The following is a 15,825-nucleotide window of genomic DNA, read 5'->3' as shown; positions in this document are numbered from 1 at the left end:
CTGGGTGGCCGCGGCAGCCGGACCTAACCTCCCCCCTCGCAGCCCAGCCGCTCCGGCTCCGGGCCTGCCCCGGGCACAGCCGGCCCTCCAGGCTGGCCACTCCCACCCCGCGGCCTGGCCCTCCGTGGCCGTGGCCTGTGACCGTGGCCCGGGCGCACCTTGCCCACGAAGTCGGCGAGGTTGAACACGGCCATGACGAGGATGGGCAGCCACTCGCCCAGCGTGCAGTGCCGCATCTCGGACTCCAGGCCGGGGAACAGGCACAGGGTGATGAAGTAGGTGACGGCGATGGACAGCATGTCCGCCCAGATGGCGCGGGCCACCGCGTACCGGTGCAGCAGCAGGGCTGGGGGGCGGCTGGTCAGCACCCGCCCCTCCTCCTCCTCCCCTACCCCCATCCCCGCGCCACCCGGGAGCTGCACCCACTGAGGATGGAGGGCCAGCTCCCCCCCCATGCCCGCACCACCCCAGGAGCCGCACCCACCGCGGACGGAGGGCCAGCTCCCCCCCTGTCCCCCCACCCCCGCGCCACCCAGGAGCTGCACCCACTGAGGATGGAGGGCCAGCTCCCCCCCCCATGCCCGCACCACCCCAGGAGCCGCACCCACCGCGGACGGAGGGCCAGCTCCCCCCCTGTCCCCCCACCCCCGCGCCACCCAGGAGCTGCACCCACTGAGGATGGAGGGCCAGCTCCCCCCCCCATGCCCGCACCACCCCAGGAGCCGCACCCACCGCGGACGGAGGGCCAGCTCCCCCCCTGTCCCCCCACCCCCGCGCCACCCAGGAGCTGCACCCACTGAGGATGGAGGGCCAGCTCCCCCCCCCATGCCCGCACCACCCCAGGAGCCGCACCCACCGCGGACGGAGGGCCAGCTCCCCACCCCACCCCCCTGTCCCCACGCCTCCCGGGAGCCGCACCCACCGCGGACGGAGGGCCAGCTCCCCCCCTGTCCCCCCACCCCCGCGCCACCCAGGAGCTGCACCCACTGAGGATGGAGGGCCAGCTCCCCACCCCACCCCCCTGTCCCCACGCCTCCCGGGAGCCGCACCCACCGCGGACGGAGGGCCAGCTCCCACCCTGTCCCCCCCCACCCCCCTGTCCCCGCGCCACCCGGGAGCTGCACCCACCGCGGACGGAGGGCCAGCTCCCCCCCTGTCTCCCCCCCTCCCCCCTGTCCCCGTGCCACCCGGGAGCTGCACCCACCGCGGACGGAGGGCCAGCTCCCACCCTGTCCCCCCCCATCCCTGTGCCTCCCGGGAGCCGCACCCACCGCGGACGGAGGGCCAGCTCCCCCCCTGTCCCCCCCCATCCCTGTGCCTCCCGGGAGCCTGCACCCACCGCGGACGGAGGGCCAGCTCCGCTCGGCTCGCGCCCGCGGCACGTCGAACCGCGTGTAGGCTCCGCGCTCACCGCCGGGCGCCTCGTGGGCCGGGCTGTCCGGGGACCCGCCGGCCGGGCCCGGGTTCTCCTGGGGGACAGGGTGCGGCAGGGTTTGTGGGGCCCTGCTGCTCCCAGCGCGGCCCCAGCCCCTCACCCCTCCCTGCACACAGGCGGGCTCGGCCTGGGCGCCCCTGGGGAACCCCGTCCTTTCCGGGCGGGCGCGGGGCTGGTCCCGCACGGCGCCCTCTGCCCATCCTGGTCTCTGCGGGGTTCACTGTCCTGTCCTGGCTGAGGGGACAGCGCTGGGCCAGCGTCTGTGCCACGTCCTGCTCTCCCGCCCGCCCAGCAGGGGGCAGACTCCTCAGCCGCATCCCAGGACGCGGGCCGGCTGGGCCCGGCTCGGACTCACGAGGCAGATGTCGCCGGCGGCCACGTGGTGCGCGCGGCCGCCCCGGGGCCGCGCCGTGTGGTGGCGCACGAAGCGGCTGCCCCGCACCAGCAGGTGCAGCAGGAAGCAGAGCAGCTCCAGGCCGGCGGAGACCAGGAAGAAGGTGAGCGTGCTGGCCCGCTCGCCCCGCAGCAGCAGCTTGGTGACGATGCGGCTCAGGGACACCATGACGCCCGCCGTGCCTGCGGGGAGGGTCCCTCAGGCCCTGCCAGCCCCGCCCCCGTGCCCACCTGCACCCCCACTGCGCCCACCTGCACCAACCCCACTGCGTCCACCTGCACCCCCCCACTGCGCCCACCCCACTGCGTCCACCTGCACCCCCACTGCGTCCACCTGCACCCCGCACTGCGTCCACCTGCACCGACCCCACTGCGTCCACCTGCACCCACCCCACTGCGCCCATCTGCACCCCCCCACTGCGCCCACCCCACTGCACCCACCCCACTGCGTCCATCTGCACCCCGCACTGCGTCCACCTGCACCCCGCACTGCGTCCACCTGCACCCCCCACTGCGTCCACCTGCACCGACCCCACTGCGTCCACCTGCACCCCCCCACTGCACCGACCCCACTGCGTCCACCTGCACCGACCCCACTGCGTTCACCTGCACCGACCCCACTGCGTCCACCTGCACCCCCCCACTGCACCGACCCCACTGCGTCCACCTGCACCGACCCCACTGCGTCCACCTGCACCCCCCCACTGCACCGACCCCACTGCGTCCACCTGCACCGACCCTACTGCGTCCACCTGCACCCCCACCCCCACTGCGCCCACCTGCACCGACCCCACTGCGTCCACCTGCACCCCCCCACTGCACCGACCCCACTGCGTCCACCTGCACCGACCCCACTGCGTCCACCTGCACCCCCCCACTGCGCCCACCCCACTGCGCCCACCTGCACCCCCCCACTGCACCCACCCCACTGCGCCCACCTGCACCCCCACCCCCACTGCGCCCACCTGCACCCCCACCCCCACTGTGCCCACCTGCACCCCGCACTGCGTCCACCTGCACCCCGCACTGCGTCCACCTGCACCCCACCCCCACTGCGCCCACCTGCACCCCCCCACTGCGCCCACCTGCACCCACCCCACTGCGCCCACCTGCACCCCCACCCCCACTGCGCCCACCTGCACCCCCCACTGCATCCATCTGCACCCCCCCACTGCGCCCACCCCACTGCGTCCACCTGCACCCACCCCACTGCGCCCACCTGCACCCCCACCCCCACTGCACTCACCTGCACCCACCCCCTTGCCCAGCCACCACTGCCCCTGCACAGTCGCCCCGCCCGGCCGGTCCTGGGTGCTCAGCCCGTCGGCCCCTCTCCTGCCTGGGCCCCGGGCCCTCTGCCTCCACTCCAGTCCGCCCCGCCCTGCTTGGCCCCAGACAGGCAATGAGCTACCACGTGTGCCTGCTCCGGGAGCATTCCCCGGTGCCAGCTGGGCACACGGCAGTGGAGATCAATGAAGAGAGGATGCAGACGGCTGCAGGGTGGTGGGGGCAGCGGGGACCAGGCCGCCCTTAGGTGGGAGACGGCGGGCGGCCTGGGAAAGGGGTCTGAGGAGCAAGGGGTGCTGGGTGCGGGGCTTGTGGGCCCTGCTCCGTGGAGAGCCGGCTGAGGAGCACGCCTTGTGGGACAGGAGAGCTACCCCCCCACACACAGACACACAGGCGCGCACACACAGACATACGTGCATAGACACATGCGTGCACACAGACATGCATGCAAAGACAGAGGCACACACATGCACACACAGACGACACACAGATGCACACAGACACACACACACACAGACACGGCGACACGGCTTCCCCAGCCAGGCAGGCCAAGCTGGTGTGTCCCTGGGAGGAGCCTCAGAGGCCAGCAGCCCAGGCCCGCCCCCCGGGGCTCCGCACTCACTCTCTCCGGTCATCACGCCCTGGGTGTACCGCTTGGGCAGCATTCCCGTGTACCCGTAGAAGCTGGATTGCTGCACTTGAGAGAGAGAGAGAGGGAGAGAGAGAGAGGGAGAGAGAGGGAGAGAGAGGGAGAGGGCGAGGGCGAGAGGAGCAGCCGTGACACCACTGGCACTGCCAGCGCGGACACACTGCGGGCGAGGGCGCGGGCACAGGTCCTGTCAGCCCGGGGCCGGCCACCTCGCTGGGCGAGACCTGGCGCCCGGCCCGTCTGCGGGAAATGACACCATCGCTCTGAGAGGCAGCGGAGCTGGGACGCCCGGCCCCCGGCCCCTGCAGGACTGGAGGGCCCCGAGGCAAGCGGGGCCTCGGGCGGCTGGCGGTGCTGACGGCTCCATCCACCGGAGGAAGGTGGACGGGAGCCGGAGGTGAGTTTGGTTTTAAGCTGCTGAGCTTCCTGGCTCACCCGTCACTGCAGCGTCGCCTCTCCCCTCCTCACCGACCCGGCCGGGGAGGAGCTGGCTGCCCTCCCCCCACGCTGTGTTTTGTTTTTTTGTGTGTAAATTCAGTTTAATTGAAACAAGAAGGAACAGATTGACCCAAGGTAGCTTGCAGTGTCTCTAAACATAATTCTGGAGTTCTTCAAAATCAGGCCTGTGGACTCAGGGTAACCTACCGCACTTGTGTTTTTAACACAGACCTGAGCGCCCGGCCTGGGCAAGGACGTTCCTCAGGAAGCCTGGGTCTGCCCAGCATTGACCTCTGAACCAGAAGGTCAGGGTTCGATTCCCGGTCAGAGCACAGGCCCAGGGTGCTGGCTCCACCCAGTGTGGGGTGTGCAGGAGGCAGCCGGTCAGTGATTCTCTCAGCACTGATATTTCTAACTCTCTGTCTCCCTTCCTCTCGGAAATCAATAATAATAATAACATACATGTATATTTTTTAAAAGCAGCCTTGGTACATACATATGAGCCTAACCAGAGGTCAAGGACAACAGGAGGTGGGGGCATGCATGGGGGGGGGTGTGGGATGGGAATGTGGGGATGAGGACAAATATGTGATACCTTAATCAATAAAAAAATTAAAAAATGTTTTAAAAAGCAGCCTTGGTTTAATTCACACCAAATGGCTTCCTGGCCCAGGCGCCCTGAGCGCTGAGCCTTGAAGCTGATGTCGCACAAGTGGAGGGAAAGGAAGGGACTGGGCCTCCCACCTTCCACACCCAGGGGGCTGGGGCGGGCTGGGGCGGGCCGGGTCTCAGGGCCCCCCGGCCCTGCTCCCTCCCCGGCCCTGCTCCCACCCCCCCCCGGCCCTGCTCCCCCCACCCCCGGCCCTGCTCCCTCCCGGCCCTGCTCCCTCCCGGCCCTGCTCCCCCCACCCCCCGGCCCTGCTCCCCTCCCGGCCCTGCTCCCTCCCGGCCCTGCTCCCCCCCCCCCCGGCCCTGCTCCCCCCCCCCCCCCGGCCCTGCTCCCTCCCGGCCCTGCTCCCTCCCCGCCTACCTGTGCAGCCGAAGGCCACGGTGCCCACGGCGGCCAGGTTGATGGCGTAGGCCTGGCGCCGGGGGAAAAGCTGCAGCCACACGTCGCAGACGCTGATGAAGAGGAGGGGGCCCAGGGCCAGGAGGTAGCCTGCGGGCAGCCGGGCGGTCAGGGGGCGGGCGCGGGCTCTGCTCTCCCCTCCCTCTGCCCTCGCCCTTCACGGCCGGTGCCCGGTGTGGGGACGCCCTGAGGCCTGAGAGGGGCCGGAGGGAGGGCTGCCTGGAGGAGGTGCTGGCCCATGAAGCGGATGTCAGCATGGAGGAGGGGGAAAGGGGAGAAGACCGGGCGGAGGGGAGAGCTGGGCCCCAGGACCACAACATGCTGGGCGCGGCCCCCACACACCACGGCCTGACCGCGTTCCCTGGGAGTCCCCACCGTCCCACGGAGGGCGAGGTGCAGGCCGGGGAGCGGGGGGGCGGGGGGCGGGGGGAGTGTGGGGAGCGGGGGGGGGTGGCGGGGGGATGGGCGGTGGGAGTAGGGGGAGCCGGGGAGCGGGGGGAGGGGGGCCGGGGGGCGGGGGGCGGGGGAGTGAGGGGCGGGGGGAGCGGGGGAGCGGGGGGACGGGGGGAGCGGGGAGCGGGGAAGCGGGGGGCGGGGGGAGCGGGGGGCCGGGGAGTGGGGAGAGGGAGCGGGGGAGTGAGGGGCGGGGCCGGGGGCCGGGCGGAGGCGCACCCGCCGTGATCCTCGTGTGCAGGCTCAGCCGCTCCACCAGCGCGTTGTTGAGCAGCACGGCCACCAGCGCCACCAGGATGTAGGTGAGGCTCATGTCGAACACGATGGAGGTCCCTGGGGGGGGAGGAGGGGGCAGTGCTCGGGAGCCCCCGGTCCCGCCTCCTCACTAGGATGTCCCCGAGGGCAGGGCCGTCACTCCGGCCCTCGGCAGCGCCCTCCGCGGCCGGGGCGGAGCGGGGCCCGTCCCGGTGGGCCCACCTGGGAACTTGTGGTGCAGGTAGTCCACGTCGGTGATGAAGCTGTTGTAGGGCAGCAGGAAGCCCACGCCCGCCAGCAGCATGGCGAAGTAGACGGCGTGGTAGCGGTCGTCCGGCGCCCGCCCCTCTGAGGGAGACACGGCGGTGAGCCCGCGGCCACCAGGAGCCACACGCCGCGAGCCACACGCCACACGCCGCAAGCCACACGCCACACGCCATGAGCCACACGCCATGAGCCACACGCCACACGCCGCGAGCCACACGCCACACGCCGCGAGCCACACGCCACATGCCACGAGCCACATGCCACACGCCGCGAGCCACATGCCACATGCCATGAGCCACACGCCACACGCCGCGAGCCACACGCCACACGCCGCGAGCCACACGCCACACGCCGCGAGCCACACGCCATGAGCCACACGCCACACGCCGCCGCTGCATGCTGGTCTCAGGCCGGCCCCGAAGCCGGAGAGGCCGGCAGGTGGCCGAGGTCCGTGGCCGGCCCGGAGCCAGAGGGAGGCACGGCCGTGGCTAGTGGATGTGCCAGGTGGCGTGTCACCCCAAGGGCAGTGTACGGGCTGCGCCTGCGTGGCCATGCGCCTCCCACCTGGACGGGGTCACGGACGCCCCCCAGAGGCCCCCTCACCGTAGCGGCGGCCCGAGGGGAAGGCCACACCCTCTCTGCCCGCACACGAGGCCCCGCGCCCAGGGGTGCCCACGCTGCCTCCCGAGGGCCCCCCGGCCCCCCGTCGCCCGCACCCTCACTCACCAGAGTCCGTGAAAACCGGGGTGCCCCTGGCCGCCTCCTCCTCCAGCCGGCAGCCCTCGAAGCTGAAGCCCGTCACCACGCTCCTGCCCGCCGTGCCCGGCTCCTTGAGGCGCTGGCTGCCCGCAGAGCCCATGGCGGCCCGGGCTGCGGAGAGAGGGCGGCTGAGGGGCCGGGAGGGGGCCCTGCTGCTGCCCGGGCCCCCCGCCCCCCGCCCCCCTCGCTGCTCTCCACCCACTGAGCCTTCCCACGTGCCACCCCGGGACCGCCGGAGGCCGGCTCGGCGAGGCCACAGGGAACGGGTGGAGGGGAGCGATTGGAGGTTCGGTGCCGGCTGGGCGGGCATCAGAACAGACACCACGAGCACAAGGCCCCCGGGGAGAGGGGCCGAGGAGCCTGAGCCTCAGGGCTGCACAGGCGGCAGCCGGGGCCGGAGGCAAACCCAGGCCCTGGGCACGGAGACCCATCCGCGCAGCCAGCCCTTCCTCTGGCCTGGCCTCCAAGGGAGAGGCCCCGCGCCTGGCCCACCTGTGGGCTGTTTGTTAAGCGTCTGGCCTCAGTCCTGCGTCGTGAGGGGCCGGCCGGGCCAGCTCACCGCTCTGCCGCCGGACGGAGGCCCGGCACTGCCGCCCTGCAGCCGGCCCACTTGGCACCGCAGACACCCGCCCTGAGGCCTCTGCCCGCATCCAGCCCGGAGGGCCCATCCTGCCCGGGGGGGGGGGGGAAGCCGGCAGCCGCCATGCACACGGGCCCTGGCCCCTCCTGGTGGCGGGGGGCCCTGACTCCCCGGCCGCTGACCCATGGCCCCAACACGACATCACGGCTGCCCGGGCGGTGGGGGGAGTCCCCTGAGGAGGCGCCCCCGCCTTTCCAGGCCGCAGACCTCCCTTCCCCTCCCAGGTCCTCAGGCTCAGAGCCCAGACTGCCCAGCCCCGCTCCCAGCCCCTGAGAATTACAGTGGAGAGCGTGCACAGACTGGCCGGGGCTCTCCCTGCCCACCCCCCCCCCCGGCACCCCTCGTGCCTGCCAGGGAGCCCCGAGAGGCCCGGCCACCCTGGGCCCCACTGTCCCCGCCTCAGGGCAGCCCGGGTCACAGCCCCTGGCCAGGCACAGTGCGGCCGAGGGCTCCGGAGCCCACCCCAAACCAGGCTCCTGCCTACCTCGTGGGAGGGCAGCTGGGCAGAGCCACCCCCGGGCCTGTTCGGCACTGACCCACCCCCCCTGGCCCCAGCTTCGCTGTGACTGAGTAGATGTTGGCTCTGAGGATGCCCTGGGCACTGAGAGTGCAGGACGCCCGGCCCCCAGCCAGGGTGACCCCTCGGGGGCTGCTCCACCCCAGAGCCCACCGAGGGGCCAGGCGCCAGACTGGAGAGCCACCAGCAGGGCCTCCTGGCCGCACCCAGTGCCCGCAGTCCAGGCAGCTCCCGCCCTCGGCCGCCCGCCCCGCCCCATGCCCAGGCCGGAGGGAGCTCCCCGCTGCTCTCCCAGAGCCAGCCCCCCCTCCTCTCCCCATCCCGCCCCCCCCCCCGCCCCCCATCCTGCCCTGGTGCCCACCCAGCACTGGCTGGGGCCGGAGCCGCCCACCCCAGGCCCTGCAGCTGCCGCTCCAGCACCGCGCCCCCCGCCCCCCACCCCCGGTCTGCCCGCCCATCCCCGTCCCCGTCCCCATCCCCATTGGCAGCAAAGTTGGCTCCCAGGCCGGCCCCCCAAAGGGCAGCCCCCACTGCGAGGCGCCCCCCCGCCCCCCCCCGGGTGCACAGGCCGCCTCTGGCCGCGGCCTCCGGAGCGGGAGGGCGCGATGGAGGCCCGGGAGCCGCAGGTGGAGGGACCGGAGCGGCCCCGGAGGGAGGGCGCGATGGAGGCCCGGGAGCCGCAGGTGGAGGGACCGGAGCGGCCCCCGAGGGGGGCGCCCGCAGGGCAGGCCGGGCCTCGGCTCCCCGGCCGGTCGGCGCCCGCAGCCGCTGACGGGGCGGCGGGGGCGGCCCGGCCCGGCCCCACACTGGTGGCGGGAGGGGGGAGGCCCTCCTGGACGGGGTGGGTAGTGGGGCCCGGGGTCCCCGTCCCGCCCGTGGCCCGGCTGGGCGGCAGAGCGGGGCGCAGACAAAGGCTCCGACAGGTCCCCGCCCGGCGCGCCCGCTTACCTCGCCGCCGGCTGCCGCCCCTCCGCACCCGCCCGCCCCGCCCGCCGCGGCCTGCGTGGGTCCGGTCGGCGGCGGCCTGGCCGGCGTGCGTGTCCGGGGTGCAGAGGCGGCGAGCACAGCGGGGGCCCCGCCCCGCCCGCCTCCCCACCCGTCCCCCGCCTCCCGCCTCCTCCCGCCCGCGGCTCCGGCTACGCACAAAGGGGGGGGGGGCAGAGGCTGAGGTCTCCGGACCCAGCACCCCAGATGGGTGCAGTGACTCAGTCCCTGGCTGACCTGGCCCGCCCCCACCCCCACCCCCACCCCGCCTGGGACACCCCGCCCTCCGACCCCCGTCCGCCAGAGACCAGCGCGGGGAGGGGAGCGGATGGTCCTGGGACAGACTCCGAGTTTGGAAGCCCCTGTGCAGGCGCGGGGGGGCGGGGGGCGCTGGGGGGGGGCAGATCCCGTCAGGTTCAGGGGCTGCAGCGGCCCCGGTGCTCCCGGCCTCAGGTGCTCCCGGCTGAGGCCGAGCATGGGCAGCAGCTGGGTCCTCCCTGCCTGGTGGGTTCCGCAGGTGCTGCCAGGCGCCCCCCCCACCTCCACCAGACCGGCTCCTCCTCCTGCCTTAGCCGCCCCCACATCTCCAGGGAGCCCCCCAGCGGCCCCAGCCCCCCCCCAGCGGCCCCCAGCCCCCCCCCCAGCGGCCCCCAGCCCCCCCCAGCGGCCCCCAGCCCCCCCCCAGCAGCCCCAGCCCCCCCCAGCGGCCCCCAGCCCCCCCTCCCCAGCCCCTCTGGCTGAGCTCGGCCAGCACCTGCTCCCGTGCTGTGCCCAGAGCAGAGGCCGGGCTGCGGCCTGGCAGACACAGGAGCCGGTGTTTGCCAGTGAAGAGGCGGCCGGGGACCCAGCCTGTGTGCGTGGGGCGTGTCCCCGCGCGCCGGCCCGGGGTCCTTATGGTTTCTATCCCCCTGAGGGTATTTCCCCATTGATTTTCAGAGGGAAAGACAGAAATAGCCACCACCTACCTGCACGTGCCCAGACCAGGGCCGGGGCAGGGAGGAGCTGTCAGAGGTGTGCGCCCTGGATCCAGCCCTCTGGATGCTCTATCCACTGAGCCAGACAGCCTAGGGCCAAGCCATTACCCTAAAAGGCCGAGTCTGAGGCTGCCTTGGGCCTGGAGATGTGCCGGGAGCCATACCGAGCTGTGCTGTGTGTGACAGGCGGCTTTACTTATGTATCATCTACTTATTTATTTATGATTTACTAGAGGCCCCATGGGGTCCTGAGGGTGCCTGCCTGCACCCTCTCCAACCCGGGACTCCTCAGGGGAGGTCGGACTGCCTCGAGGCTGGCCAGGGATTGGGCCGACACCGCAGTCTGACATCCCCTGAGGGTGTGGTAGTGCGGGAAGCGGCAGGTGGTGGGGAGGGCCCTGCTGCACCTGCTGCCCCCCAGGGGCAGCTCCCGCATTGAGCATCTGCCCCTGGTGGTCAGTGCACGTCATAGTGACTGGTCACATGGTCAATCAGTCGCTTAGGGTTTTATATATAGAGATTTACATTTATATTATATTTATTATCTATATAAAGATCTTTTGAGGAGAGAGAAATCATGGATCGGCTGCCTCCTGCGCACCTCCTACCGGGATGGAGCCCGGAACCCAGGCACGGGCCCTGACCCGGAATCAAACCAGCGACCTTTTGGCTGTGTGAGGACGCTGCCAGCACCTGGGCCTCCCTGGCCCGGCACATGATGCAGGGGACGCATCGGGGTGTCAGTCCAAGGTGGCGGTCCCTGCAGGAGGCATCCGGCCGGGGAGACAGGCAGCTGATGGGCTGCCCAGGGGTGGACTGGGCAGGCGTGTGCCGCTGGGGATGGGTATGTGCCGGCTCCTACCTGGGTGCCCTCCCTCGTGGCCGGGAAGGCTCCCTCAGACGGAGACACACGAGCTCAGGGCCTGGGGGACCGAGAGGCACTCGTGTGAGCAGGTCTGTGGTCGGGGCATTCCGGGCAGAGGGAGGAGCCAGTGTGAACTCCTGAGCCAGAAACACGCCTCGAACTCAAGGCAGAGCGAAGGGCGCGGGGGACAGGGGAGGCCCTCCAGAGTGACACCGGGTGGGGGTGAGGGGTGCAGCGGCAGCTGGGGCGTCTTATTGGGAGGAGGGGGCGTGCGGGGACCTGGGATAAGAAAGCTAAGTTACTGGTTGGGGTGAAAACTGGAACAACCCTCCAGAAAGCAAATTGGCCTAAAAAATACTCCCCTTTAGTCAGCAACCTGCGGCTCGAGGGCTACATGTGGCTCTTTGGCCCCTTGAGTGTGGCTCTTCCACAAAATACCAGGCCTGGGCGAGTCTATGTTGAAGAAGTGGCATTAGAAGAAGTTCAAGTTTAAAAAATGTGGCTCTCCAAAGAACTGTCAATCGTTGTCCTGTTGACATTTGGCTCTGTGGACCAATGAGTTTGCTGACCACTGCTCTGGAAGCAGGTTTGGTACATCCGTCGAAAGTGTGAACGCGAAAGCCCTTTACTCACCGATTCTGCTTGTGAGAACCTGCACAGCGTCCGACGTGCGTGCCTGTCGGGGCCAGACATAGCGGATGGCCTTCTCTGCAGAGACCGGAGCCACCGCAATGCCAGAGCGACCACACCACGCAGCCGCCAGGAGAAGGCGGCTCTGCCTGTGCCGATTGCAGTGACTGACAAGAGGCATCGTTGTTGTTTTTCTTAAAGTGTGGGGCGCAGCCTGGCGCTGTGGCTCAGGGGCTGAGCACCGACAGAAGGTCACCGTTTTGATTCCCGGTCAGGGCGCAAGCCCAGGTTCCAGGTTCGGTCTCAGCAGGGGGTGTGCAGAAGACAGCCAATCAACATTTCTCTCTCTCTCCTCCTCCTCCTCCTCTCTCTCTAAAATAAGTAGAAACATATTTATTTATGGAAGGGAGAAGGATAGAGAGTTAGAAACACCGATGAGAGAGAAATATCGACCAGCTGCCTCACGCACAACCCCCACTGGGGATGTGCCCACAACCAAGGTCCATGCCTTTGCCTGGAATGGAACCTGGGACCCTTCAGTCTGCAGGCCGATGCTCTAACCACTGAGCCAAACCGGTCCCGGCTAGAAACATTTTTAAAAAATACAACTAGAAGTGTTAGGCGCAGTGACATGCATGATGGCTAGTTTATGTATCCACATGGTGGGCCTCACCCACGTGCTGTGGGGGGTCCGTTTCTCTGACCCCTGGCCCCCAGGTCGGAGTGCGCAGCCCGTGTGCTGGAGAGGGGGAGTGGGTGGGAGATGGGTGACGAGAAAAGGAACGGGCCACGGAGGCCCCACCCCTGGACGGGCTTCACGTGCCCGGCGCTGAGACAGGCAGTCGGACACGGAGAACCTGCCTGAGACTCCGTTCACGGGATTGGAGACCAGCCGCCTGGATCCGCAGTGGCCGAGGCGGCCACGGCCTGGGAGGTGGGGGCGAGGGGGCCCCGGGGTGAGGGTCGCATCTGCATCGGGAGAAAGCATCCGCCTGTCCCAACTCGGCAGACGCTCAGTTTAGGGTGCGCATCTCGCTGTCGGTACATTTTGTCTAAAACAAAGCAAAACAAAAGCAAAAGCAGAAGCGAAGGCGAAGGTGACCGCTGCCTGGCGACAGGCCTGCTGGGGGCCAGTGCACCGTGTCTGTGACCGGCTCTGGCCTCCACGGGCGAGAGTGGACAGCGATGGGTGAGGAGACGGCGCCCGCAGACGCAGACACACCCACGGCGGGCAGCGAGCACCGTCCCGCAGGGTCCTCCCCCGTCCCCGCTGCTGCCCGGGGGCAGAGGCAGGCCCAGCGCCCAGGCCGTGTTCCTGCCACGCAAACCTAATTATCCCCAATTTATTAGCTCACAGCCCAGAACCTTCCCGTCAGCCCGCACCCCGGCGGAGCCAGATGGGGAGGGCGCGCCCAGCGGGAGGGGAGGCCGGGTGGGCCTGTCTGGGCGGAGGGCCGCCCGCCTCCATCTCCCTGGTGCAAAGCCCGGCTCCCGGCCAGAACAGAAGACCCCGGAGCTGCCCAAGACAACAAGTCCCCTTCCTGCCCGGCCAGCTGGCTCAGGGGCTGAGCATCGACCTAGAAACCAGGTCAGGGTTCGATTCCGGTCAGGGGACAGGCCTGGCTTGTGGGCTCCATTCCCAGTTGGGGGTGTGCAGGAGGCAGCTGGTCAGTGATGCTCTCTCATCATGGATGTTTCTCTCTGTCTCCCTTCCTCTCGGACATCAATAAATAGATATTTTAAAAAAATAGAACGTCCCTTCCCAGGGCAGAGGGTCCGCCCCCTCTGCCAGCACCGCCAGCACCCGTCCCAGCACCCATCACAGACTCCGGAGGAAGCTCAATGAGGCCCCCCCTCCCCAAGAGGGGCAAGGACCGAGTACTGAGTGGACAGGGTGGGGTTGGTGAGTCCCAGCCCTCACCCCCCCTGCCGCCCGCCCTCCACACGGGGATTTGGGGAGGGAACGGCCCACGAGGGCCAGAGGTGGCAGCTGCCCCGCCCCGGTCTGAGGTCACAGGGACTCGCACCCCAGCCAGGCTTCCGGGATCGGGGTGCCCCAGCCACGTGTGCCTCGGCCTCCAGTGCTCGGGACCCCTGGCCAGAGGTGCAGTGGGAAGGGGCCCAGCGCTGGAGGCTGGCCCTCGGGGGAGTGGGGGGCCGGGAGCCCAGCAGGAAGCTCTGCCCCTGGCCGCTCTGCAGGGGGTGCTGCAAGGGGTTGGGGGGGGTATGGAGAGCCCCAGGGCAGGTGCTGTCCCCGGGAGTCCTGCCACCTTCCTCGCTCTGCCCCCACCCTTCCGTGCTCCTGCCCATCCCGACCCCAAACCGCCTTCCAGCACCTCCCTGCCCACCCACCCAGCCTCCCCGTGCACCAGCCGCACCCCATTCCCACCGGCTTCACCCCCCAGAGACAACTCTCCCCAGCCTTTACTCACATGGTTAGCTCCCTCCACCTGCCTATCAACACCCTCACCCACCCTCCACGCCTACGAAGCCCTCTTCCAGGGAGCCTCCCAGACCGAGGGGGTGCAGGGCCCGGCACCCCCTGGGGATCAGGCATCACCCGAGGGAGGCTCAGGACACCCGCTTTACAGCGGGGCCCAGGCCCAGGAAGCTGGAGGTACTTGCCCAGCGGAGGGAGGGCTGGGGTGCTACAGGGGAGTGGGGAGCAGAATGACATCGTCTCAAGGCCTGCTCCCCTCTGTGCTGACCCCAGACGGAGGGGGAGGGGGATCCGACTTACAAGCGCCCCCAGTCCCAGGCACACACCCAGCAGCGCCTGCCAGGCGCTCTGAAAACACCCATTTCCCGGCGAGAGCGTGAGGGGCGGGGCGTCCAGCCGGGCTGGGCGGGCAGAGCCTGACCAGAGACGCCCGAGGACCGAGCCAGCGCCCCTCCCCCGACGGTGGGTGCCCGGCCGGACTGCACCTGGGCTCACCTGGGCTCCGGGGACTGGATCCCTCACGGTGGGAGGAGGCTGTGAGCCATTAGCAGGAGCCAGGGAAAACGTTTGGCTCCGCGGGTGGGCGATGAGCCATCTGTTCCCGAATGCTGCGCAAACAGTGGCGCTGTCCTGGCACCGCCCGGCTAGCTGCCTGGCACCAGCTGTGTCCCTGGGCAGGTGCTCCCCCCTCTGCGCCTCAGTCCCTGCCTGTGAGGCCCGGAGCCGGAACCGCCAGTGGCAGAGACTCCGACCTGCCCTGCTGCCTCCTCCTGCTCCTACCCCCACCCCAGCCCCCGGCTCCCGCCCCTCCCGGCACGTCCACAGGGTGGGGACAGGACAGGACTGGCCTGCGGGGTTGGGGTTTTGTTTCCACGCTGTACACGTGGCTGTATAGTAATTCACCGCCAGGAACGTCTGAGCAAGCACGGAGCCCCGGCTCCGAGACCCCCTCCAAGCCGCTGGCTGGTCCAGGGCCCAGCACCCGGATCAGGGGACAGCGAGGCCCCGGGACTCCCGCCCACCTGCCTGTGCCTTCAGCAGCCACGTCCCCAGAGCCCAGCATGTCTCCACGCCACCAACGCCACGCAAATGCCCTGGAACCCTGCCCTGCGCGTCTTGGTTTGGAAGAGTTCAAGGTCCCTGAGGTTAAATTCTGTACCTCTGCCCCTCGGTCTGCACAGCTTGGGAAGCTCGAAATATAAGGCGAAGGTGCTCCTCCGTCCCCACCCCCAGGGGAGGGCCCGGGGGGACGGCGGGGACAGCTCGGGCCGTGAACTAGCCTGTGCTACACGGGGACGTGGGAACCACTCCGCTTGCCGTCAGACAGAACACTGCGCACACAGGGGTCACAGGCGGCCGGAGCTCCGAGGCAGGCCCGGATCCGCCCCCCGGCGGAGGAGAGAGTGCGAGCACAGGAAGGACCGCTGTCCACACCACGTGGGAAACAAGACGGGAAGCAGAACCCGCCATGGAAGAAACCCCAGAGTCCAATTTGGAAAAAATTTAATAACAAAATAAAGAGGAGAACATGGTCCAGGTGGGGCTCCGGGAGGACCTGGTCGAGCAGAACCAGCTGGACCAGCAGGCTGCTGTGCACTGTGCCCTGTGCCAGGCTGAGGAGCCACAGCTGCTGGCAGCCCGTGGCTCCGGTGCCCTGTGTTGGCTTGGCACATGAATGCATGCAAACAAAGCAAGGAGTTCAAGGGCTTCACCAGTTAATTTTGGCAAAAAGAGAAAACAAACAGAAAGCTAAAATCCAGAGCAGATTAG

General features: G+C 69.6%; 1 protein-coding gene across 1 annotated transcript in view; it reads right to left on the bottom strand.

The window, feature by feature from the left end:
* SLC29A4 (solute carrier family 29 member 4) overlaps positions 1-9,226 on the bottom strand; it is a 10,975-nt gene extending 1,749 nt beyond the window's left edge. Inside the window, exons 1-9 of the mRNA XM_045576773.1 lie at positions 9,111-9,226; positions 6,973-7,116; positions 6,202-6,327; positions 5,944-6,057; positions 5,233-5,361; positions 3,738-3,812; positions 1,791-2,011; positions 1,340-1,469; positions 159-346 (exon numbers count right to left, since the gene is read on the bottom strand). Coding sequence (XP_045432729.1) covers positions 159-346; positions 1,340-1,469; positions 1,791-2,011; positions 3,738-3,812; positions 5,233-5,361; positions 5,944-6,057; positions 6,202-6,327; positions 6,973-7,105 — 1,116 coding nt within the window. The 5' untranslated portion in view covers positions 7,106-7,116; positions 9,111-9,226. The remainder of the gene's footprint in view (positions 1-158; positions 347-1,339; positions 1,470-1,790; positions 2,012-3,737; positions 3,813-5,232; positions 5,362-5,943; positions 6,058-6,201; positions 6,328-6,972; positions 7,117-9,110) is intronic.
* Positions 9,227-15,825: the final 6,599 nt, after the last annotated feature.

The sequence above is a fragment of the Pipistrellus kuhlii genome, unplaced genomic scaffold, assembly GCF_014108245.1.
Source record: "Pipistrellus kuhlii isolate mPipKuh1 unplaced genomic scaffold, mPipKuh1.p scaffold_m20_p_8, whole genome shotgun sequence".
Lineage (NCBI taxonomy): Eukaryota > Metazoa > Chordata > Mammalia > Chiroptera > Vespertilionidae > Pipistrellus > Pipistrellus kuhlii.
The sequence above is the reverse complement of the archived record's forward strand: the minus strand, read 5'-3'. Positions and strand labels throughout refer to the sequence as shown.